The 23571-nt window shown below is 46.3% G+C and overlaps 2 protein-coding genes across 2 annotated transcripts in view; one reads left to right on the top strand and one right to left on the bottom strand.

Annotated features, from left to right (window-relative positions):
• LOC142587970 (beta-1,4-glucuronyltransferase 1-like) overlaps positions 1 to 23571 on the top strand; it is a 365814-nt gene that overhangs the window by 107151 nt on the left and 235092 nt on the right. The window lies entirely within an intron of this gene.
• On the bottom strand, positions 12618 to 19021 carry LOC142587964 (uncharacterized). The gene is made up of 4 exons (XM_075699364.1): positions 18626 to 19021; positions 16794 to 16830; positions 15060 to 15140; positions 12618 to 12878 (listed from the first exon to the last, which is right to left on the bottom strand). The coding sequence occupies exons 1-4, from the start codon at positions 18897 to 18899 to the stop codon at positions 12797 to 12799; spliced, it is 474 nt and encodes a 157-aa protein (XP_075555479.1). The 5' UTR covers positions 18900 to 19021; the 3' UTR covers positions 12618 to 12796.

The following is a 23571-nucleotide window of genomic DNA, read 5'->3' as shown; positions in this document are numbered from 1 at the left end:
CTTTTTTCTGCGAACGAGCGGAAGTTGGCGGCGTCTACTCGGAATAACTCGGCGTGATGATTATCTGCGGCTGCTTCTGAGAGAGTGCGCGTTTGCGGATGGTGATGCGTCACGATCTACATATCGGATGAAAGGTGGGGCTGGGTGGGAGGAGGGAAGGGGGGGGGAGAGAGTGTGGCTTCGCATGCGTGGTCCAAAACACGTCGATGAAGCGATATGTTCATCTGGCCAATCAGGGCCGAGCTTCGCTATTGGTTTGATACACAGAAGGATAGCTTATTATAAGGTAGCGTTTACTCTGAGCCAATTCTACGCCACATTCGACGACCTTTGAATGGACCATTCTGGTACTTCACGGGTGCTGCCGCGTTAGGTTTTATAGCGAAAGCCGTTCCCGGTTCGCAGCTTTAATATTTTTTTTAATTTCCGCAGTTTTGTCGATATGAAAAGCTTTATCCCCTTCACTGTCCTGCGCTAAGAAAAATGCGTTGTCATGCGGAAGTTAACGTAACTACGGGAGTTTTGGGCCGATCAACGGAGAACGCAACCTCAGTAAGGTTGCGGTCATAAGCGAAGTGGCTTCGTTTACTTTTCGGCCAAGGCTATACGAATTTAACAAATAAATAAATAATATATATAATATATAGCATAACATCTATGGTAATAAATAATAAATAAATTATATAGGCTCATTAGCATGCTTTCAGTATTGTTGAAGATATTCACCAAGATAATTTCCAATTGAATGAGGGCAACATGAATACTTTGTTTAGCGCAAAACGACACACACAAGAAAGACGACCAGGACAAGACAGGGCAACACTTCACTTAAATCAACCGAGAGGACAGGCTGGCTTCAGGTAGGGATATTCTACAATGGATGACGTCGATGTCATCAATAATTTAATTGAGAAATCTGCGGATTGTAATCAACCTCTTTATATGGTTATCATATATTATGAGAAGGAGTTTGATTCATTAAGAAGGAGGAGGATGAAAAGGAAGGAAGGAAAGGTTGGGAGGTCAACCGCACGCACGAACGGTTTGCTACCCTACTCAGGGGAAGAGGTTTGAGGACAGAAAAGAAAGGGGATGGAGGGAAGAAGGTACTATCGGTGTGAGTACATGCGGATGTCCATAACTTCACACCTGTAATCGGTCAGTGGGGCGAGTCGCTTTTATTAGAGATACCACCAGCCATGGAGGCAGTGCATAATCAAGAAGTAGAGGAGGCATACGGGAATACTTTGGGAATCTCTGCAAAGATTCCACAGCTGCCTTGTTTCTCCACAAGAAAACTAGATAATTACCTATCGAGGAAGAGGTCAGGTAGTGGCAACGCAATCTGTCGAATGCTGTTCAGTGTATGTTCAGTACAAATATACAAGCTATTTTAGGCTTGGTAGGTTTAATAGTGTGTCTCAACAGTGAATACCTCAACAACCTTCGGCTTGCAGATGACAATTTCCTGTTCAGCAACACCGGGGATGAATTGCAACGAATTCTTGCGGCCCTTAACCGAGAAAGCGTGAGAGTAGGGTTTAAAAGTAATCTGCAGAAAACAAAGTTAATGTTTAATAGCCTGCCAAGCGAACAAGAATTCATGATCACCAGTCAACCTCTAGAGTCAACCTCTAGGAGTACGTTCGTCTAGGTCGATTACTCACAGGGAACCCTGACCACGAGAAGAAAATTTACAGAATAATAAAAATCGGTTGGAGTGCATACGGCAGGCATTACCAAATCCTGACTGGGAGCTTACCACTGTCGTTGAAAAGAAAAGTTGACAATCACTGCGTTCTACACGTACTGTAAGCATACGGAGCAGAAACTTGGAGGTTAAACAAAACTCGGCAACAAGTTAAGGACCTTGCAAAGAGCGACAGAATGAAGAATGTTAGGCGTAAGGTAAAGAGACAGGCAGAGAGCGGTGTGGATCAGAGAGCAAACGAGAATAGCCGATATTCTAATTGACATTAAGAGAAAAAAAGTGGAGCTGGTCGGGCCAGGTAATGCGTAAGATGGATGACCGGTGGACCATTAGAGTTACAGAATGGGTGCCAAAAGAAGGAAAGCAAAGTCGAGTACGGCAGAAGACTAGGTGGGGTGATTAAATTAGGAAATTCGCAATCGCAAGTTGAAATCAGCTAGAGCAAGGCAGAGGCACTCGGATATCACTGGGAGGCGCCTTCATCCTGCAGTGGACACACAAAAATAGGCTGGCGTTGATGATGACGGCATGCACATACGTGAGTACGTACAGAAATGCGCAATTAAACGTACACTTGCGCAATCACTCGTGTGAGCACGCACTTATTGCACAATAATTAGTTCTCTTTATTATGCGCACTCATTCGCTCTACCACACAACAGCACGCGGCGCGCTCGCTCGCACTGGCGCTGATGTTTCGATTGCGCCGAATAATATAATGACCCTCGAGTAAGAGCCTCGATGCCTCACAGGGCCGGCCTGTCGGCGCCTCTTTTGGGGCAGCGCTTTCGATGGCCACTTGCGTTAGCTTAAATGGGTCACGACGGAGTGAGCAGCTCGGGACCGGACGCGGGCGCTTACATAACCTCAATGAGAGTCCGAACGGGGCAGCTGTCGCTAACTATTCGCGGCTTAAATGGTTCGCCGTCGACGTTTGCAATCCTGGAGCCGCTCCATCTCCTCTCTCTCGCTCTCTCTCTCTCTCGAGCTCTTTCGAGGGTGTGCGCGTTTTTCGACGTTCCCTGACCGCGAGCCGTCTTCTTGCGCAGCCAGTGAATAGCGTCTCGGCTGGTCGGGGATCGCCAGACCTGTCAGCAACGTCGTCCATCTCGAAGCGGCCTTTATTGAGCTGCATTAGGCGGACGACGTCTATCCGGGACGATTCTGCCTCGCTTCGGAGCTGTGACCCGCCGTCTCTTCAAGTGTTTAGCCCAAACCACACCTACACTCTTGCTGGCGGGCGCATGCTCGCGTCCAGTCGCCTTGAGCCCGCCGCGTCTCTCGACGAATTCGGGTTACGCCTAGATGGGACCAGAGACAGCGCGCGTTCACTCCTGGCTGGACTCCTTGGCAGACGTCGCCTCGTACCGAGCTGTTAGAGAATTTTAGTGCGTCCGGTATTCCGGCAAGCGCGGCTGCTTTGCCGTATGAGCGGGGCGGTAAACGTGAGCGGCCAGATTGGTGGCACCAGCTGGTGGTGGCAATGCTGAACCATACAAACACAGAGCCAATTACTATATTCTGCTTAGCTGCTGGTGTCAATTTTCGACAGCGGCGTAGTCGTGTTCACAGTTACGGCGCTGCCGGAAATTTCTACCAGCAGCGAAGCAGAATACATTAGCTTACTGCATTTTTAGCGCTGTGTTTGTCTGGTTGAACTCTACGCCGCCAGGCGGCTGCACCGCTCCGGCCGCTCACGTTTACGCCCCCGCTCATCCGGCAACCCGCTGAAACCGCCCCTGTTTGCCGGAATAGCGGACAAGCTAAAGTCCCCCTTGATAGCACTTCAAAATGCGCGATCTGGATTTGTGTACTATCAGTCGGTCAAGCTGATGCAGAAACGAAGCCGGTCCGCACCGGGGACCGCACGGCCAGACTGGAGCACATGAGCGCTAGCCCGCACTCCGCCCCTGTCGTGCGCACATTACACGTTGCGCTATGCGCCATGGCCTCCGAGATGGGGTGACTCTCGCTGTCCTTCGGAGGCCATGTATTTGCAGTATACGCTTTTACCAGGCGCTTGGCGACACGAGTAAGACCGAACGCCCGCGTCTGCCTGGAACAGATCACAGCGGTGGCAGCGCGCTTCGACGCGCTCAAGCTGTAACCGCACCCGTCTGCGCATGCGTAGGTGCGTGTAGACGCGAGCTTGCGCGCCCCGGCAAGCGTGTAGGCGTGGTTTGGCCTCTATGTGAGTAACGTGGCCGCGTGTGCGAAGCCTGATTCACTCGCGCTTCGTATACTTTATTTCGGCATTCGTTAACAGGAGGCCATGGCTTAGCAGAATAAGCAGGGATTTTTGTGCCGAAGTATAAGTGTGTAACATTGGAGTGCTCCCTTTAGGCAGTAGTTGGGCCAGTCCGAGTAAAATGAACCTCATTTAAAAGACACTGTGCACGCATGGGGAACTTAATTGCAGTTTGCTTACATTTATGGCTTTTACGCGGTGTTGTTTATACTGTTCGAATTTTCATTGTGTAAATTTACATTTTGAACCTAGAAAAAGCGTACGTCTATCGGTTTGCTCTATGCTTGCAAACTGTGTGTAAGTAAAGAAATAAACAATGTACCAGAAATCAAGAAAGAAATGTTATATTCGTGTGGCAAATGTTGGCCAATAGTTGGCCCAGTGTCCCTTTTGGCAATCGTTGAACCAGTCCGAGTAAAATGAGCCTCATTTAAAAGACACTGTGCACGTATGGGGAACGTCATTGCAGTTTGTATACATTTATGGCTTTTACGCGGTGTTGTTTATACTGTTCGAATTTTCATTACGTAACTTTACCTCTTTGAACCAAGAACAAGCCTACGTCTATCGGTTTGCTCAATGCTTGCGAACTGTTTGTACGTAAAGAAATAAACAATATACCAGAAATCAATAAAGAAACGTTATATTCGAGTGGCAAATGTTCGAAGTGTTGTTATTTTTTTCTTATTTATGCCCTCTAACATTTTGCCCAGGTTGAGAAATAGCACGCAGACACAAAGAATCGAAATACTAATTCTACGGCTGCGTGACCGTGGCAAAAACGCAATATCGCAATTTCTTGAATTTCAGGCAAACAAGGAATTTTCAAAGCAGGCGCATTTAACAGCTTAGAGATGGCTTTGAACGACACTTATGTTGTTGTGAGCGTAAGTCTTTACAAAATTCAGGCAACCGAAGTAATTCACGATGATCGGCGCTTAGAAAGGCGTGACCAAGGATTTGAAAACAAGCGACATGCGATGTGTTTCAACAGTTGATTTTTTATTGGAAACGCGAGAGAGAAAAAAAAAAGGAGAGTTTTCGGGAGCTGTAGGCGGCAGCAGAAACGCTGGTGGAGACATCTAGAGGCGCTTTGTGCAACCACAACGCGTTAGATATGCTTCTGCTACATGGGTGTCCTTGTTGCAGGAAAACTTAAAAAAGACAGAAAACGGGCTGCATCTTGACGTTAATGTCGCAGCCAACTATACACTAGCGGCTAGGTAGAACAAGGCAAGCCGCTGCAGTAATAGCTACATGTGACTTTTATATTTAAGCTCAGGGCCACAACATGGTGGCTGGTGTGCCGTAAACTGCAGTATTTTTGGGTCATTATATATATATATATATATATATATATATATATATATATATATATATATATATATATATATATATATTATAATTTGATTGCCCCACGTACTCTTCAGCCGCCCTCGATTGCACTTCCGTTCTCTCGGCATCCATTCTGTAACTCTAACTTATATATTTACAGAAAATTAAAGAATATATAAATTTCTGGCCTACACATTACATGGCTGGCCCAGCTTCATTTTTTTTTTCGCTTATTGTGAACTAGAACATCGGTTTCTCCGTTTGCTGCCTTATTCACCACACCGCTCTCTTCCTGTATCTTAACCGTAACATTTTTCCTTCCATCGCTCTTTGCGCGAGACTTGTCCTCGAGCTTGTTTCTTGACATCCAAGTTTCTGACCCATATGTTGGCGCCGGTAAAATTCGACGATGTTTTTTATTATATGGTGTTTAGGAGATGTTGTCGCCTTTAATTGGGCGCCGGCTACTCCTTTTCACATATTGATTTAAAAAAGAATAAATCATAATAAAAATAATGGAACTCGTAGCAGAAATCTCATTCACATAAGTACACTAATTTCACACTAAAACTGAAAGTCAACTAAGGTACATAGCAGCACAAAGCCCAGTCACATATGTGCACTAAAGTGAACACAAACTCCGGCCACTTAGCTAGACTGAAACTCATGCCATGTTTTGCGAATTGCTGATGTCACTATAAAGTGAGGACAAAGCTGCCTGCGAGTCACAAAGGATGACCCATTGTTCCCCTTTTTGCATTGAATTTATGTAGCGTAACAAAGACAATATTGCAGAGAGCTCTGCTGTTGTTGATGACGTCGTGTAAGACGTGTACAAAATTAAATGATTGTGAACGTTTCTTTTCAACGACACTGCATGATAAGCTCTAAGTCAGGATTGGCCAACGCCTGCCGTACGCAGTTCACCCCGTTAGTATTCTTCTTTAAATTTCCTTCTCATGATCAGAGACCCCTGTGAGTACTTGGCCTGGATAGGACTCGAGAGATTGACTGGCGATCATGAATTCTTGTTCCCTTTCCAAACTGTGGAACATTACCTTAGTCATTTGCATATTAATCTTCAACGCTACTCGTGCACTTCTCAGTTCGGGTCCTCAATACATCATCATCATCATCATCATAATCATCATCATCATCATCATCATCATCATCATCATCAGCCTGGTTAAGCCCGCTGCAGAGGCCTTTCCCATACTTCTCCAACTACCCCTTCGGTCATGTACAAATTGTGGCCTTGTCGTCCCTGGAAACATATATATATATATATATATATATATATATATATATATATATATATATATATATATATATATATATATATATATATATATATAATATTTATATATGGCGATGAACAAGAAGGAATACTGGCAATCGCGTAAGGTATCATTAAGAGCTCAAAATATTTTACGCGATAAAAAGTATCACATGCGATCCAAGTGAAAAATATTTCCTTTCAGCGCAACCGATGGTTGGCTCACGCACCTGTCGTCACATTTTGCAATGTGGTAAGCTTTCACAATTTATATATATATATATATATATATATATATATATATATATATATATATATATATATATTCATGGGAAGGCGCAAGATCTTCAGCTTAAAAATGCAAGATCACTATTCGTGAAATTGTGAAAGCTTACCACATTGCAAAATGTGACGACAGGTGCGTGAGCCAACCATCGGTTGCGCTGAAAGGAAATATTTTTCACTTGGATCGCATGTGATACTTTTTATCGCGTAAAATATTTTGAGCTCTTAATGATACCTTACGCGATTGCCAGTATTCCTTCTTGTTCATCGCCATATATAAAAATTATTTCCTGCGGTTCCAATAACTGCTCAGCTATTAGGACAATGTCTTGTTAATTGTTTTCCTGTTCTTGATAGCCAGTTTATACGTGCTGATCATCGTGGATTTGTTCCAACTGGCTTGATTCGCTGTCGTTCTGTAATCGAAGCAACAAGTTCGTGTAAGCTTTAATTACTGCTCCTGATTCAGGCGCTTGTCGTTCGTATTTGCCGCCAATCAAGTTGCTACTCAATCAATCAATCAATCAATCAATCAATCAATCAATCAATCAATCAATCAATCAATCAATCAATCAATCAATCAATCAATCAATCAATCAATCAATCAATCAATCAATTAGATTGTCAGTCATCCTTAATTTGTCTGTTTTTCTCCTTGCAGGTAAGTCCAACCCGGCTGCTTCGCCGTTTGGCCTCTGACGCTGTCTATGCAGATATCAATGGTGAGAAGCTGAAGTTCCATGGTCAGCGATGTTAAAAAAAAAGAGATAGACTTTTAGGTCTGGTGCTGTGAATGGCCTGATTATTAGTCCCTAATTTGCTTCAGTGACACGAAAGCCTCGTGCCCTGCTGATTCGTGAGCAGTGTCGCTTGACGTCGGTAAAAATAAAAATAAAACGATAACTGCCGTGAAAAAAAAAGTCTCAGTGGCGGCATCTGCGATTACAACAATTTATGTGAACTTGCAGCTCTGCAGTATACTAGTACTTTATGAAATTCTGCAGATGTTGGCACGTTTCAGCTCGCCAATCTTAGGCGTCGGGTGTCGCATCTCATGAGCCTGTCATCTGATGCCTGTAGCCTGCGCTGTGGCATGTAAATAACGTGTGAATAATTTGCAGCGAGGCTTTACACACCCATGTTAACGAACGTATAGAAGGTCAATGCGTCATAAGCTTTCCTTTGCAATCTGCGGAACGGTGCTCCCCTGTCTTTCTTCTGGGCCTGTTACCGCCCGTGGCCCGGGCCGACCTGCGTCGAGATAACGAGGACTTACGGAGCGTCCTAACGAAGGAAGCGGGCCATAGCTTCGTCGGTACAGCTTTTTCGGATTTGCTACGAAACCTCGGCTGCCTTCTCCGAGTTCTTCTCGGCGTCATATTTATGGGCGTCGCGGATGAGTCGGCAAACGCCACGTCTCCGCGCTCTGGCGCCCAAACGCGGGGGTCGAACCTGTGGCCCGGAGATTAAAGGGACACCAAAGAGCAGCGCTAAACTTGTTTACGTTGGTAAAGTACTCTTTGAACACACTTCTTTTTCCCCCGCTATAATCTGGCGAGAAATGGTCCATTACTACTGAGAAAATAATAGCCGATCGTTCCCTCTTAAATTTCGGGCCCAAGCGCCTGCGCTTCTGTGTCAGTGTTCCGCCAGATATTTCTTAGCATCCTTGCCATATGCGAGTCCTTGTGATTTGGTAAGAGGTATCCACACTTGCTAGGTTGAGTCTCTTTTTTCTTTATAACTCTATCTACCGGTCGTCGGCTGTTCAACAACTACGCCCGAGCAAACACTGTCGAAATCTGTGACTTCACGGTGAGCTGCTTCTGTAACTTGAGGGCCTTGTCTTTGCCAGTTGTTCTTTTCTTGCTTCGTTTTATGGCTTACCAAGCAAGCATCCTTTCACGACAAGAGCGGTTGCTTTGCTATCGCAGAAGCGCAGTTTGCTAATGCCGCTTAAGAGGAAGCTTCAGCTCGGGGGGAGAGTCCTATCTAAATACGTGGGAACGGAGAAATCGTTTTTCTCAATAAGCACTCCACCAAATTTGATGAGGTTTGTTGCATTCAAAAGAAGAAAAAAAAAATGAATAGTGACTGCTGCGAGCCGAATTTTGATTTAGGCCAGCAATTTCATTACCTGAAGATTGTTGAAAGTTGATAATTTTCAGGAAACGAAACCATCAAACTTACGACTCTGTAACTCAGCAATGAAAAACGATGTCACAAGTCTCTAAGCTCCATCTAATAGTGCATGCAAAGAAAACGAAATTGATGCATCATACATGGCCCACAATTACGCCGCTAATACGCGAGCAGAACTTTTGCGAAACCTCCGTAAACCTTGTACCAAATTCACGTAAAATGAGGCATCAAGTTGGGCCGCTTTAAGTGCTCTAACGGATTCAGTTTACCGAACCGCGAGATCTGTTTTTAGTGCAGACTTACTGACTTGTAAGCACCGTGCTTCGTTTTCTTTTTTGAAACTTACCAATATTTCTCACTATTTGTACAAAAAATCCAGGGCATAAATCGAGATTCCGCTTTCCGCAGTCACTGTAATATAACTTGTTTTTTGTTAAATGCAGTGAATTTAGTTCAAATCGGACCAGAGGTTGCCCCATAAAAGCATTTCTGCGTTTTGCGCATATTTGAATGGGCGCCATCGGAGTTGACACCGAGGTAAAGCTTCCTCTTAAGTTCATACCTGTTTTGTGGGTTTGCTTTAAGAATCGATTCAGTATTGCTCTTTCTTTTTCTTGGTCGAATTACTAAATTAATATTGGGTTACGTCGAACAAAGGTCGGATTGAAGAAGGGTTAGTCTCGAGGGCTCCATTCGTAATCTCATTCCCCGAAGCTCCCGCGAAAGTTAGTGGAAAAGATTTGCATAAATTGTTCGCCTACTACAAGATGGAAAACTATGCGGAACCAATGTCCTTTGGTCGATACTATCGGCTTCTGCTACTGTCTCTACTTTAATCTCGTAACTTCACCGTACCGTAATACTATAATATACAGAGTGTTCATTAAGTTCTACGGAATTTTTAAAAAATGGAGATGGGAGATAGCGTAGTTCTTAGCATTGAGCTGGATTATTCGAAGAGGTGGAGCAGCGTTAGAAATCGGAACACTAATTTACTTAATTAAAAAGAAATTCACTAATTAACTTAATAATTGCAGCGCACAGTGCAATTTACGAAATGTAGCCGATGAGGTTGCCAGGCGTATCTATCTGAAACGAGTTTCCAGGAGGACGCCAGTTTCGAGATACTATTTTCCAAAATGTTGGACGAAATATATTGGCGTTCCAGTTACTTGCGTAAAAGGGCGTTTTGTTAAAAAAAAGTAAGTGTAACAATAGGGCATTTTTACATCGAGTTTGAGGGCTCATACCTCCAAACCGGTGTCATTCTGAAAATTAATTCCAAGTGGGTATACCTTGCGAACTCACCCGCTTCAATTCGTAAATTACAGTATGTGCTGTGAAGGAATTAATTAAGAAATGAATTAGTGAATGTTTTAACTAGTTCAATATGTTTTCCGCCTCCCTGAATAATCCAGCTCAATGACTATAGAATTATGTTATCTGCAACAGGCAAGCTTCAAAAATTCAGTAAAACTTAAGAATGATCAGCCCGTACACTACTATATCATACATGCCAATTTGTGAGCTTCGGAATTCGTAGACATCCCAGGGATATGACATCGCGGGGGGGGGGGGGGGGTGGGGGCAGGGGCTGAATAGCACGCATCTTGGTGTGCTCTGAGCACGCACTACTTGCAGAACGTTTACACGCTTTGCTAACGGTGATATACCAGTGAGACGTAGCACACACGAAGTAGCAAATTTGGAACAGCAGAGACTGACAACATCCTTTCGTGACCAGTGAATTCATCGCCAACTTTGCTGCCGCCGATTCTGCCTGCTTCAGGAATTTGTCCGAATAAACTTGCTCGAAACAGGTACCCCTCTGGTAACGTTCTCTTGCGCGGCTATAAGGCGGCCCAGATGCCATCGGAACATTTTTTTTCTGCCCACATATCCTGCGATTTCGCTCCACTCCGTATCTGTCAAGAGCTTCAAAAAAAAATTTTACGCGAGTAGAATTTAGTTCTCATAAAAAAAAAAAAAACGTGACGCAACATTCCTGAAGTTGTAGGCGCAGCTCAAATTCGTAAACATTACTAAACAATTCGGGGAGTTGGCCTGTATTCTGTTTGCCAATGTGCAATGCTGTTATACTACTGCTGCACAACTATAATACCTGAATATCGTTCCACGTGTGTTCCGTGAAATAAGTGGAACATGCTTGCAAAAAAAAAAAAAAATTCTCTTCGCTGAAACTTCTTTGGAACGAGATTTGCAGTGTATAACGGCAACCGTACTAAACTTGCGGGTCTTCTTCGCCTGTGTTTGTGTTTGCATTGAGAGATCGCGCGTGGGTTGTTCCAGTCGCGTACCTGCGCGGAAATTGCCCAACGTGATTCGTCGGCGCCTTGATGAGATTTCGGTCGCAGATGCTGCGCAATGTCCGTCGTCTGGGTGCAACGGTACGGGTTCGGCCGGACTCGGCAGGAGTGTGGCTTCCCTGGCCAACTCGCGTACGTCGCCGGCGCTTTGCATATGCACGGTCCCCCTTTCTTTTTTTTTCTGAATATAACGAGGTCTAACGTAAGTGCACGGTGGCAAAGGGTTGTTGCCCGCACCTTGAGGGTCTTCGCTCATAGGAGGAGAGTGGTGTTTGGGACATTGCGGCGAAGCCCGAAGGCTCGCGTTCGCCGTGTTTAGGGACCCTGCGTTTCGCGGAGCGCAGTGACGAATTGAAGCCCCTGCGGCCTGATGGCGGAGTTCCTTTCGCAAAGTGATGCAATAAAATGCCGGCAGAGGTCGGAGGGAGGCTTTGCCAGGGATGTGTCTAAGTAAATGTCGGGCTACATTCGCGCGTTGAGGTTGTAAATGTTGCCGGTCGTTTACGTGAATGTTGCCCCGCGGGGATTGGTGTATCTGGTAGGGATTTTACATCATATTGACAGCAAATAAAGACGGGCACAGCGGAATAGAACACAAAAACGGCATGGGCGGGACACCGCCCGTGTTGTTTTTTTGCGTTCCCTTCCGCTGTCCCCTTCTTTATTTTCGGTCAATATGATATGCAATTACGCAGTAAACACCAACTAGGCCAAACTGAAGTTCTTCGAGTAGAGATTGTTAAAAGAGAATTATACGGTGTACGCTTTTCAGGCTGTGTTGAAAAGCCTCTCAGAGTTCATTTGCTGCAGCGGAACAACGCCTATAGGCTTGCTGTATATCCGAGATCGGGTGAAGATCTATAGACCGGGAAGTGTAGACTACAGAAGGCATGTGCGTGCTTGAGGACACTGCAGAGAGTTCATAGTCATTGATGCTTGTGATGCACGTATATATATATAGTGTCAGCCGAATGGAATTCTTGAATTTCAATGATATCTTTAGCGTTATACTATGCATCCTCGTATGATATAAATAAATTGAAAGTGAAATTCGAAGTTGCAGAAGATAAAAAATGTCTGAGCAGACAAACAGCGATCCCAGTACGGTTCCTCGTGCAATGTGCTGGCCAGCGTTCACGTGGTCGTCGACTCCAAATCAGTGTATTAAGAGCGTGCGAAGTTGGGCTACCGGTTTCTCGCTGGAAGCCGCCTTCTGTCTCTGTATGTAGCTCTCTGTCATCGTGCAAACGAGACACTGTGTCCAGAAGTCAAGCGCAATGACACAAGACGTCGTTTTGGTGTTTTCATTTCCTTTATGACCCTTTCCTCTTATACAAGAACGCCGACGTATCGCGGACGCGAGACATCCCTCGATTTTTCGCCGTGGGTGACGACGTTGATGCGCTACGCGTTCGGCAAGCAGCTGCAGCTGCGATGCGTAGCAGGTCTTCGCTGAGTGTCGGCCGAGCGCTCTATTCGTCCTGCATGCCGAAGTAGGCCTCCCGTCGGCCGCGGAACGGTCCCTGCGCCTCCCGGCGTGCCTCCTGGCGGTACCTTCGAGGAAAATAAACAAAAGGCTTAGCTTAGGCCTAACTCTGCTAACAGATCGAGGCATATATTTGGGAACCAAGTGCGATTTTTCTTTTCTATTCTCATACGCGTGAAACACAGAAACGCTCACAGTGGACAACCGCGCGCCCAACCGACGTGAAAACAATTTTTTTGGCGCGCCTGCTGGCGGTACCTTCGAGGGAAATAGATAAAAGGCTTAGGTTAGGCCTAACTCCGCTTTAAGATGGCTCCCTACTTTGGGGGCCGACTGCGATGTTCCTTTTTTCTATTCTAATACGCGTGAAACACAGAAACCCTCACAGTGGACAACTGCGCGCCCAACCGATGTGAAAAAAATGTTGCATTTGAGAGATAAAGTTGGTAAATTCTATTGATTAGGGAAGCAGAACGTTGATTGATGGTCTAAATATTTTTTTTTAATTTGTAAGTAATAAAGGAAAACATAAACCATAAGTTTATACTCTGGTAACTCTGCACCGAAACCAAATATTGGTGTTGTCCAAGCTGGATCTGCTGGAGAATTTAATGCGGACGAAGGTGATGTATGAGTTTACAGCATGCATGATTTTTTTTGCAATGCTTACGAGAGTTTTGCACAGGTCTTCCTTACTTACGAATAACTAGCCTATTGCACACTGCACTATAATGTACCAATTTTGTCCGCTTTAGGTGCCTCAATAGGTGGACTGTACAGAAATGTCAGCTTTTAATGCTGAGTTATACAGTTGTCACTGATGTACGTGTATTAAAATTTTGCAACTTTTAGCAATTTTCGTAACAACGTTGATTTCACAAATAAATGAAAGAAGGAATCGCTGCACACGGTCGGTATATATCTTAACATTTTCATTTTAAATGCAGCATAAGTAATCGAATTCGTGCAGTCAATGCCAAGGAAAATAATTACCCCCATTCTCACCCTATTTGGGATAGGATGTCTCGATGTTCAAGCTTCCTCTTAAGCCCCCACACCACAAAACAACAAATAAACCGGAAACAACACACCCGCTAAAACCGCATACAAGAGCAAGGACGGTGAAAACTGGAAAGCGTTGGAACAGTGGACGGTCAAGGCGGGAGGCTCCGGCACGATATCGCCAACGTCTCTCCAAGGGCAGGGACATGTTGCATCGTACACATATCGGGAGTTCGAATAAAGAACACAGGCCTGTCGTCTGCTTGGCCCGCGGTGTACGACGCTCGCGAATGTTTGTACCCCAGTGGTTGTGTGTTTCGACGCGAGATGAGGTGGCCATAGCGCTCCTCTTACTTTCCTGAAAGAAACTTACTTAGGTTCACGTTTGTAGCCTATTACAATTTTCAAATGACAGTCGCTCAGACGCGAATCTATTTTAACATTCTGTAGTAGCTCGATCTGCAGTGACTGGCCTATACTGTGTGCAACCTGTGCTGTGTGTGCTCTACTTTATTCTTTCAGATTTGTAATCTTCCACTTTCTTTCCTGCTTCCTCCCCTTCCTCTTATCTTTCATTTCTCTTCGCCTGTCTCCTCCTTTCCGAAGTGTAGGCAGGCGTTGTGCCCCTTTCAGTGGCAGTTGCCAGCCTGCTCCTTGCCTTCCATTTCCTGCCATGTGTATGTATGTTTTGAAATAATAATAATAATAATAATAACAAACGGTTTTCACGTACGTACGACATCCGTTGCTGGCGTTAAGTATATTTAATGGATATGAACCGCCAAACACTCCCTCTCAGTTATTGGCCATTTGGTAAATGAATTTCTGTGTACAATAAATGCTGCATACGGGGGCTCGAAGCACGTGGTATTTTTCCTTACATTCGATTGCGCGAGCAAAATAGCGTTACAGTGGAGCAGAGAAGAAAAAGAAAACAATATTTTGGCGGCTTTATTCGATGCATAGTACGTGTTATTGGAAGTGTGTTTATTTACGTACATCTTTTTGAGGTGGAGGGGAGATTTGAGACAGAGGCGAAGTAAGGTACGGTGAGGAAGAGAGACATACTTTTTGCAGCCCAATTGAGAGCCGGGCTCCCAATAAAAAGAAAGATAAAGCAAGCCAGAAACTGTTACCTCGAAATATTTTTCACTATTGAATTCGTTGCCCCCCCCCCCACCTCCAAAAATAACGAATAAAAACGAACCCCCCCCGCCCCCCCCCAAAAAAAAAATTCCTTCGCTCACCCGGCCATGTCAAAGTCTGATCGGCGCCCGCGGAAGCCGCCACCAAACTGGCCGGGAGCCCCGAAACCGAATGGTCCGGGTCTGAAAGAAAGAAAGAAAGACGTGACACGCTCCCATGCCTAAGTTAATGCACGTTGAGGACTTCGGATTGCAGCGTGCTATTTCTGTCCTATAGGTTGAAGACGATGCATTTCCGCACACCTTCTTTGGATCTGATGACTTTGATTGCAGCTTGTGCCGTTATCTCGGGAGTTCTTGAAGAAACAAACAGGCAGATCGAACGGGGCATTTTCGGAATCTAAGTTACGCGAAGCTTTCGTGAAACGGATGACTTAATGCTATGCCAGTGAATGCTATGTGCGCAAGCGTCTCTGTTTTCGTCGCTATGCAACGTTAAATCTCGTGCAACCTTCACGCACAACTCCAGGCTCGTGCAATGCGCCGTTGCCAAGCTACGCCGAAATGCAACCGGCAGCTCACGCATGGGACTGCTCCGTACGCCGGCGCATTGATGTCAAGAGGACGAAGGTGATAGCAAAACTATTTTCTTTTTCGTTTCTTGGCATGTTGGACGTACTTGTCACAGAAAGGTAGCGCGAGAAATACGCAATCACGTGGGAGGGTGCGACGAACAGTCGCCAAATGGTGATCAAATCATTGAAGTCGTTCGTTTCGCAAGGGTCGTTTATGGACAGCCCTTTCGAGTGGGAAAGACAACAACAACCACAACAACAACAAAAACAAAGGAATGTGCTAATCCAAATCTGCCAAGCGTCCGCTTCATTAACTCTGATATCACTGAGGAGGGTGTCGACCATGTGCGTCTTGGAGCTGAAGAATGTTTGATGCTCGCTAAGGGAAGAAAAGCGTGTATACGGAGGTGCATGCAGAGAACAGCACTACGCGAAAGCCAGCGATGGGTTTGCTATTCTGCGCCCGTTTTGTTCCCGCGTCAACGTGGCACACGCGCCCGTCGTGTCGAAGAGCTGTTTCACGTTGGCACAACAAAAGTGAGCGCGCGATTGTTGCCTCACGGTTAGAACACACGGCTGTCGTGCTGGAAGATATATATATATATATATACGTACGTGCGAACCCACCCATAGGACAATTTTAAGGCGAAGCTGTCTTCGCAAACGCTCGCGGACTTTGTGCTGACCGTTATTGCTGGGTGAGTGCTGTCTTACCGAGTATGCTAACACACGAGGCAGCGCTCATATTACGAATTGACCCTATGTCAATCATCTGTACTACACCTGCGGGTGTGCCGGTGACTGGCTCTTAATTCTTTGCGGAATCAGCGCTGAGCATAAGAGAGCATACGTGGTTAGCGATATTCTAGTTGGAATTAAGGGGAAGAAATATTGAGTCGGACAGGTCGCGTGTAATGCGCAGGGCAAGGTAACCGCCGGTCCGTTTGAGTGGCAGAGCGGATTCTACCAAGGGAGGGAAAGGCACAGTCGAGGACGGCAGAGGGTGAGGCGGTGCGATGAAATTTGGAAATTTGCACGCGCGAGATGTAATCAGCTGCCGCGAGACAGGGGGCGTTTGCTGAAGATCGCACGGTGAGGCCTTCGTCCAGCAGTGGGCGTGACTAAGCTGGTGACGATGGGTGATGAGATTCAGGGTCGAGGCTCCGACCCGCCGTTTAAACTCTCTCTCTCTCTCTCTCTCTCTGAGAAAAAAAAGAACGGGGGGTTCGTAAGTTACGGCGTTACACAGGTAGCGACTTACCCTCCGTGTCCTGGTGGCGGCTCAGGCATGTTCTGACCTGCGGTGCGAGCGTGGGAGAGAATGTATATATAATTAAAACGGCGCTCGGCGCAGCACAATTTAGGGAGACATGACACGGCTCGACATGTTGTCTCCGAAAAAGAACGAACAAAAGGTCGCGGTGATCTCGCGCACTGTGGGAATCAAATGCTACGCGAAGAAGTTTTTTTTTTTTTTAATGTAGCTGGCTGTCTATCTGTAGCATCGTTTGGAGATTCGTAAAGTGTCACCAGATGGCGCAGCATGTCTGTCTCTGTAGCTGCAGCTACACGGACGATATGCAGTGTCCACCGTCAAAGAGCAAATGGAAAAGGACGCGGCCGTACTTAAATTCTACGGGAGGGGGGGGGGGGGGTGTATACTGCAAGTGTCCACGTAGTGGATAGGTCCATTTCTTCTAAGTTCCGATGGGCTGGGCTGGGAGCGCGTCAGAAGGAGACAGGCGCTCCCGGCCAATCAGCACTTTAGCAGCAGGCGAAATGGACGATTCCACTGGGCGGACATTTGCAGTACGCTCCACTTCTCCCCCTCCCCCCCCCCCCCCCCCCTAACCCACACACATGTAAAACGAAGTGCGGCCAATATGCCATCGGGGAACTTAACAGCTTTTCCATTTCCTTTCTGACGGTGGCCGCTGCATAGCTCATGTGTTCTAGTTTCTTTCCTAAATAATGCAAGCTTACAGTCACATAATGAACTAAATTAAAAACATGCCAAAACCACAATCGTATTATGAGGCACGCTGTAGTTGGGGGTCTCTGGAATAATCTTTTGCGACCTGGGGTTGCGACCTGCAGCGTCGAAGTCACTGCGCCACCATGGCGAGTGAAACGGTACAGTTGTTGATATAATCGTCCCCGATACATGAGGACACTGGGGTATGACAAGCTGACCACGAATGATTAGATTAACTTGGCTTGTGAGACATGTATCACATTTTGGCAGTAGGGGTTCGAGAGAACTTAAATGCAATAACCGTCATCAAAAGACCCGAAAATCCTTGCAAAGAACACTGCGGTGTGGTTCGTATGTGAGGTTTGTAACCACGGTGGTGCAGCTCTTCACGACTCGAACTTGGTAATGAATCTAGGGAATATTCAGGAAGCTGCTTTGACAGGCAATTTCACTGTTCGACGACCAATTCCACTCTTCGACGGTAATGCGTCAAGTTGGACTTAAGCTCACTTAGTGTCGCCGAAATGCGTGATAAAGGCCCCGAAGAGTGTTGGACTGCCTGGAGACAAACACGATGTTCGCGAACAAATGGGTAAGTACTAGTACTAAACCACCGTGGTTTCCTGCAGTGTCGGCACTTTTTCCAGCCGAAACTGTGTACAGAAGCTCGCTTAACCTGTGGTCATGGATACGGTGTTGTACTGCATAGTACTCTACGAAGACACGCCCCACGTAGAAAACGCAGTCGCACACGCAGGACGATGCACATCGCGTTCTCATCGTGCGCTTTGTCTCGTTAGAACTAATACTAGAGCACCGTCCCGACCGATCGTCGGCTCAGAAGGCGGTGAAGGCACTTTTGTGTTCTCTCAGAACTTCTGGTTTGCGCGAGCGGCTTTAACTCAAGTGCTGTCCGTACACGTATCTACACCTTCCCTCTCTTCCCCTTCTCTCTCTTCCCCTTCTCCCATCCCCCAGCGTAGGGTAGCCAACCCGACTATCGACTGGTTAACATCCCTGCCTTCCTGTATTCCTCTCTCTCTCTCTCTCTCTATGCCGCGCAACTACGCTTTCGAGATCAACGACCGACTATACGGCTTATACATACAATCGTTTACCTGTGGTTGTGGTGATCAACGCAAGCACTACGCCGGCGACGAGGACCAGGAGGGCGGTGACCTGCTTGACTGATGCCATGACGACGCTCAGCGGAGGTTCGCGGTGGTGCTGGTTAGCAGGCGATGGCGGCAGGGGGACCCAGGGACCAGGGAGGGAGTGCGTCTCGACCCGTCCGGTCCTCTCAGTTTTGTCCCTTCGCGTAGCCCCGTTTTTCGCGGTAACGGGAGGAGAAGGAAGGTGGTGGGCGGGGGGGGGGGGGGTATAGCAAACCATACCACACACTGCAGCAGCTGTGCGTAACAGCCGTAGTGCGTAAAAAGCTGGAAGCTTGTGCCGCGCACAGTCTGGTGGTTTCGCGCATGCCTAGCCGACCAGCACAAGTTTGATGCACGTGCGCATGGTAAAACAGAGAGAGAGATAGAGGCGTGTGTACCTTTCTCGCGGTCACGAAATTCTATTCGTTGTGCCTCCTTTCTTTCTTTCTTTCTTTCTCTCGAGCTCTCGGTCTATCTCGTCCTAAGTCCATAACTCCGAGATTACTCGTCATCACGACTGTCACGTTCTTCGCACTCCTGTCGTCGCCGCGTGAACGCCTCCTCAATGGCGCTTTCTTTTTCTTTCTTTTATTTTGTTGTTATATTTTTTGAGACGTCGACACTCAAACTCCTTCCTTTCTCCCATTTTGACTGCTCGCTTAGAGGTTGGGTTTGAGACGCGCGCGTCCCGCTTTTTTTCTCTTTATTTTTGTGTTTTGGCGAGGATTCTTTCTCGTTTGTTTTGTTTGTTGCGTTTGTTCGCCCGTCGTGACAGGCACCTCTCGAGTCCTCCGGGCCAGTCTGTTTCTTCTCGTATTACGCTTTGTTTGTTTCTTGTTATTCTGTTCGCGTGCGCTCTTTCCCCCCCAAAAGTGCGCCGTCGTTGGCTCTAAAGAACCAGCTGTGCTGGATGCGCTTAATATCTTCACGCGTTTCTTGTTTTCCCACCTGCGGGCCGTTTTCTCTTTCTTTTTTTTTTTTCACACAAACTCGGACGAAGGATGTCCGAGTTTGTGTGACTGTCGTGTGAATCCTCTTCCGAGGACGACATCCTCCCCTTCCCCTGTCGGCATTTTTTTTCTGCCCCAGGGCTTGCGATTCCAAGCCCGTTAGAGGATATTTCTAAGCGGCTTTTCTTACGACCGGGGCGGCCCTATAGCTTCCCCGCTAGTCGTGGCCTGCTGATGTCGTGAACGTGCAAAAAGAAAAAAGAAAAAGAAGAGAGAGAGAAATGCATAGAAACGGTTCTGGAAGCATGATCTACGGTTTAACATTTGAGCTTTACCTGGGGCAAGACTTCTCCCATCTCTGCTCGCATGTCTGTGCGTTGTTTACGTTCGATTATTTTTTTTTCTGTTTTTTTCTTGCTTTTTTATCGTCTCAGTAAAGGAGTACTCGGATTTTCTGTGTTACAGCTCTGCCTTTCTCTCTCTCTCTCTCTGTGTGTGTGTGCGTGCGTCTGCAGTAGCTGGATGGACTTGGGAAAAAGGCTTAGTCTTCCATTAGCAGGCTCGTCTTAACCGTTCGTACCAGCCTGAATTCTTGTTGCTAAGTTTGGACAACAAGAACAGAAATAGCGGTACACTCAAAATCTTTATTTGGCCCTGTAATGCACAACGTATAATCTTTTATGCGGCAAGGTTGTACCTCACAATTACGACTTATGCGCGAGGGACATATCCGCATGATTATTAGTGACGTTTCTGACACGATGATGCGAGTTTTAAGTTTACCGTTCAGCAGACCAATTACTATTTAGTTAATTCCTATACTAATTAGCCTTTAACTGAAATACCACTTGGTTGTCTTTCTTTTTGTCCAAGTTTAGCATCCATGGCCAGAAATGATACTGAGCAAGGTATTCTAACTTCCCTTGATGTGGCACGGTGGTTGGGCTCCATGTGCAAGTCTTTAAGTCGCTGGAATAGAAATGCTCGTCGCTATGTATTGAAAATAAGCCTTCGGGTAATGATTGATGCTTTATTTGCTACATGCCTGGTGCTACGCGCATGCGTGGTAAAAATGCACGTGTCATGCGCCGACACGCATGCCTGAAAATTGTGGATGTGCCGTTTGTATAGTGCTTGGTGTGGCCGTAGCGCGTGGGGACAGCTATAGTTTCGGATTACCTGCGCATGCGCCGTGGCGCCACGCTCAGTGTGCGTGAAGTATCGAGCACCTTATTCACGTTTTCACACGACGCTCCCACGCTAGACTTATTCGTGAGAGCAAGTATAGTGAAGCAAAATCCTGATGCTGGACATATTATTAGCGAAGGCGTTGGATCAATGACAGAGTGCTGTAGTACTTACGAACGAAAAGCTTCCGGAATGCGATCCCCTATCCTCAACGTCCCTCTTTAACTCTGCAACCGAATTCGCAAAGCTTTTCAGTCGCAAGTTTTCTTTACTATAGGCGGGCAGCCTTCATAACTACGTGTCCTGCATCAGGATTGGCTCAAATTCGCTCGTACGAACAATTCTAGCCTAATAGTTTTTTTATATTTTTTTTTGTACGAGTACGAGCCGCCTTTTTATTCGCCCTGTCGTGCTTTAGTGCGTGGTGAATCAGTGCGATAAGGGATGCCTCGTTTATACGTTCAAGACCGTTAAACATATGTATTCTTTTTATTTCGTATCAAAAAGTTCTCACCTTTTGAGACTAAATAAAAGAAAATATAGTTTTACTTGACAGTTTCGCCGAGGTGATATCTGTACTTGCCTGTACAACTGATCTCACCGAAGATAAAGAAAATTAAATTACTGGATTGCGTCTCGCCAAGACGAGACCTTCTCGCGTGAGCAAGCGATAAAGCGCGTGGCTCAGTGCCTGCGGCGTTGTTCTGCTGATCTGGAGAAAAGGTCGCGTGCTTGAATCCCTGCTGCGGCGGCCGGATTGCAGTGGAGGAAATGCAAAAAAAAAAAGAGAAAAGACAAAGGTAGTGTATAGTGCCTTGGGGCGTACGTTAAAGAAGCCGATAGTGTCAATATCAATTCCTTGTCCGCGCTTACGGACGTCCTGCACGATAAGCTCCACACTGTGCAATCTGCTGGACGTTAAAGCCGACGATTTTGTTTTATTAGCAAAAGGTCGGTATTCCTGCCAGCATTTCTGTGAATCTCAGTCTGCGAATATTGATCACTCGCATACAGTTGTATGTTGATCACCTCTCCCTCTTCTTTTGTTTTTTTGCTTTTATTTTTGGATTCTGTGCTGCTGTCGTAATAGCGTTTCTTTTGTGATTCCTGCGGGCAAGTAGTGTAGTTTTCCTTTTTTCGGTGCCGCGAAGGTTGAAAAGTTGTTCCTCGCTGAGTTCGCAATTAGCGAGAAAGGTAGTGAAGGAGAGGGAGAATCGCTAAATGATGCACATGTAGGTGCATACCTGCGGGGAGAAGCGAGAATGCGGCAGAAGTAGAGAAAATGCGCAAAAAGAAAGAGAGGAAGAAAGAAAGAAAGGAAGAAAGAAAGAAAGAAAGAAAGGAAGAGATAAAGAAAGAAAAGACAGACAGAGAAGAAAAAAAACAAGCGAAATAATTCAGGTACATACGTATGTGTGAAAGCGGGTGTGCGCCTTTCACACATGAAATGGAAAGACAAAAAAATATGTAAATATACAGGAAAAAAAAAAAGAGCAGGCAAGGTCTTGAGAGAGAGAAAAAAAATTTAAGCGAATGGGAGATGAGACCTGCAAGAAACCATTTCGTTGACCACAAAGCAGCGTCGAGCGGGAACCACGCGTTTGCCTCTCCTATACACGTAGGAGAGTGCGCGTTTCAGAATATGCAAAAGACAGCTTCGCTCGGCGCTTCTGAGAGAGAGCTTGTGTGCGCGACTGGCCCAAGTAGTGCGGCCGAGTTTGTGAATGCGTCGGCCCAGCTTACCGCGACTCGCCATTCACGCAGCGAAAGCAAGCAGTTCGCTCCCCCCCCCCCCCCCCCCCCCACCGATTTTTCAGTTCCATTGCGTTCTTGCTTGTTGGTTCCGTTTTTCTTCTTTATTTCTTGAAAGTCTGGGGGCCGCTTCTGTCTCGATGCGCCCCTCCTTCCTCCTCCGCCTTCCCTCTCACTATTATCCGCGCTTCTGTTCTATTCTTTTTTTTTTAATATTTTTTTGCAGAATGCTCAACCGCACTAACTTCTGAGCTAGAGTTGTGTACACGCGCTCACGCAAGCTTCTTCATGTATGAACATTTTTTTTGTTGGTCTGTCGGTGAGAGTTGCGCACTCGTATTCAACGCCTTCTACCGTTCGGTGGTTGTATTGCGGGCTTTTGCTTGCCGCCCTATAGTTTCGTTTTTTGGTTTTGCTTTGATGCTTGCTTTCTACGCTTTTTCATTTTTGCTCCTGTAAAATGGCTTTGCCGCGGGAGGGAGGGAGGGAGGTTCCGTCGAAAGGGATGTTTATTCGTAGTTGCATGTATCTCCCGACATCCTGTTGAGATGTAGATTTAGAACCACATGAGGTGCGTTAAGACGGCATTTTGCTGAGTACCTGTTGAGATGTAGATTTAGAACCTTATGAGGCACGTTAAGATGGCATTTTGCTGATCTAATTGGTGCGCACCGGCTGCTTCGAACACAGCAACGTTCGTTACATAGGGACGACAGAGGTGTTGTTGGTTTTTCCTGTCTGTCGTGGCTGTGTAGCGTTGTGCTTACTGCACCTGTCGTGTGATGTAGTGGAACGTACCCACCCTGGCGTATTGGCCACTGAAAGGTGTCACGAACGAATAGCCTCGTTTCTTTGCCAACCTTTCCCTTCTTCATTAAGAACCACCTCTCTTTCTCTTTCGTTCACATGGGCGTTGGGCACCAAACAGATCAGGATTGATTTCTTCCGATAAAATAGGAGATGTTGACAACTATTTTATCGCCGGCTTCCCCGGAACCGACGAATTATTCAATGATTAAG

Source organism: Dermacentor variabilis, chromosome 7 (assembly GCF_050947875.1).
Source record: "Dermacentor variabilis isolate Ectoservices chromosome 7, ASM5094787v1, whole genome shotgun sequence".
Taxonomy (NCBI): Eukaryota; Metazoa; Arthropoda; class Arachnida; order Ixodida; family Ixodidae; genus Dermacentor; species Dermacentor variabilis.
Note: the sequence above shows the minus strand (reverse complement) of the source record. Positions and strands in the feature narration are given on the sequence as shown.

Excerpts from the sequence above, each read along its gene's own strand:
- LOC142587964 (XM_075699364.1), bottom strand. The coding sequence starts at position 18,899 with ATGGTTTGCTATACCCCCCCCCCCCCCGCCCACCACCTTCCTTCTCCT. Across the intron at positions 15,141-16,793 it reads CCGCCACCAGGACACGGAGG|ACCCGGACCATTCGGTTTCG; the intron begins GTAAGTCGCTAC and ends TCTTTCTTTCAG. Across the intron at positions 12,879-15,059 it reads TCAGACTTTGACATGGCCGG|GTACCGCCAGGAGGCACGCC; the intron begins GTGAGCGAAGGA and ends TTTTCCTCGAAG.